The sequence below is a fragment of the Capsicum annuum genome, unplaced genomic scaffold (genome assembly GCF_002878395.1).
Source record: "Capsicum annuum cultivar UCD-10X-F1 unplaced genomic scaffold, UCD10Xv1.1 ctg18336, whole genome shotgun sequence".
In the NCBI taxonomy this organism is placed as follows: Eukaryota; Viridiplantae; Streptophyta; class Magnoliopsida; order Solanales; family Solanaceae; genus Capsicum; species Capsicum annuum.
The window spans coordinates 1-1,350 of NW_025824085.1; the positions used below are offsets into that span (position 1 = coordinate 1).

Below are 1,350 nucleotides of genomic sequence, written 5' to 3' on the forward strand. Positions count from 1 at the left end.
CTATAGAAAACACGTCAAAAGCAGGTTCATTTTCTAAGTGTGGTTTGCCTTTATCATCGGCTCCGCCTGGGATTGTGGCGGATGTAGCGAATGCAACTGTAGCAATTAGTGCTGCTACGACAGAGAATGACTCAGCAGTTTTGCTGATCCATTCGGTGCCCTCTACGAGTAACTTTGCATGCGTCTCTTCGAAGATCCGTCTTGGTGTCTGACCTTTCTTGTTATAACGAACATCTGATTGTGGCAAAGTGTGCTTGACATACTGCAGGATGATAGGAAAATTCTTTACATTTTAGTGTTTTTAAGTTGATCCCTTGTGAAATAAAGAGATGATTGGTTGTTAAAAATGTCTTACCTTGTACCACTTCCTTTCGCCTTGCAACTGTAGAGCTTTACCAGGGATGCGCCACACCTCGAGATTCTGATACTTCGCAGCTAGGTGCACGGCATTGTTTCCATATTTGTCCACCTGATAAAACACGTATTCTGGATACTTTTCCCCTATTAGCCAATTATAGACCATTGTCTGCCTATGCTCTACAGCCAAAAGCAGTATGTTCTTCTCTTCGGAGTCCGTATCTTGAATGGCTATTGGGAACTTTTTGAGTATCCTCCTTACCATCTCTACAATACCCATCTTTGATGCCACTAATAGCGGTGTCTCCTTGGTCGTGGGCAATTCTGTATTTAGAACTATGGTCATTCTAGTTGCTATTAGCGAACTCATAGCTTCTGTTAAGTTATAACTGCTTTAAAAAAGAAGAAAATTGATCTTGATTTGGAATAGTAGAGCAAATTTTCAGCCTGTTGATGTTATAGATCTAGAACAACGACGACATACCCAGTGTAATCCCTCTAAGTGGGTCTGGAAAGAGTGTACGCAGACCTTACCCCTACCTCTAAGGTAGAAAGGCTGTTTCCAATAGTAATGTGATACATCTTGAGTTATTAAAATTGCAAAGTCTCGAAGACACGGAAGAAAGTTTCCGTGCCACACAAGTATGACTGGAAAGAAAAGAGGCTCTTTACCTGAGTTGGAATCATCTGACTTAATCTCATCTGTGCTTGAAGTTTGTGATTGCTTGGTCGTTGCAGTGTTACTAGGTGCGTCTTCCTCTGTAGTATCATCAACTATTTCAGGAGGTGCGGGAGGAGGTGCTCCAATTTGTTTATATCTGTCTCGACTATACAGGTCTTCTGGCTTCTCCCCGGTATTTTTATAGAATTTGTAACGTTCTTCTTTCTCAATCATCAACTTCATAATTTTAACTCCCGATTTATGTTTACTTTTCTTTTCCCTTACTTTTTTAATCCTTTGGAGTCCTGCATGAAACAAGATTTGAGTATTCA

At 40.7% G+C, this 1,350-nt stretch overlaps 1 protein-coding gene across 1 annotated transcript; it reads right to left on the bottom strand.

Annotated features, from left to right (window-relative positions):
• Nucleotides 1-13: 13 nt before the first annotated feature.
• Nucleotides 14-1,323, bottom strand: LOC124885362 (the record flags this gene model as incomplete). The annotated part of the gene is given in 3 exon segments (XM_047402303.1): nt 14-262; nt 356-681; nt 1,030-1,323. Coding segments are annotated over 3 exon segments (869 nt in total), but the record flags the coding sequence as incomplete, so codon positions are not given.
• Nucleotides 1,324-1,350: the final 27 nt, after the last annotated feature.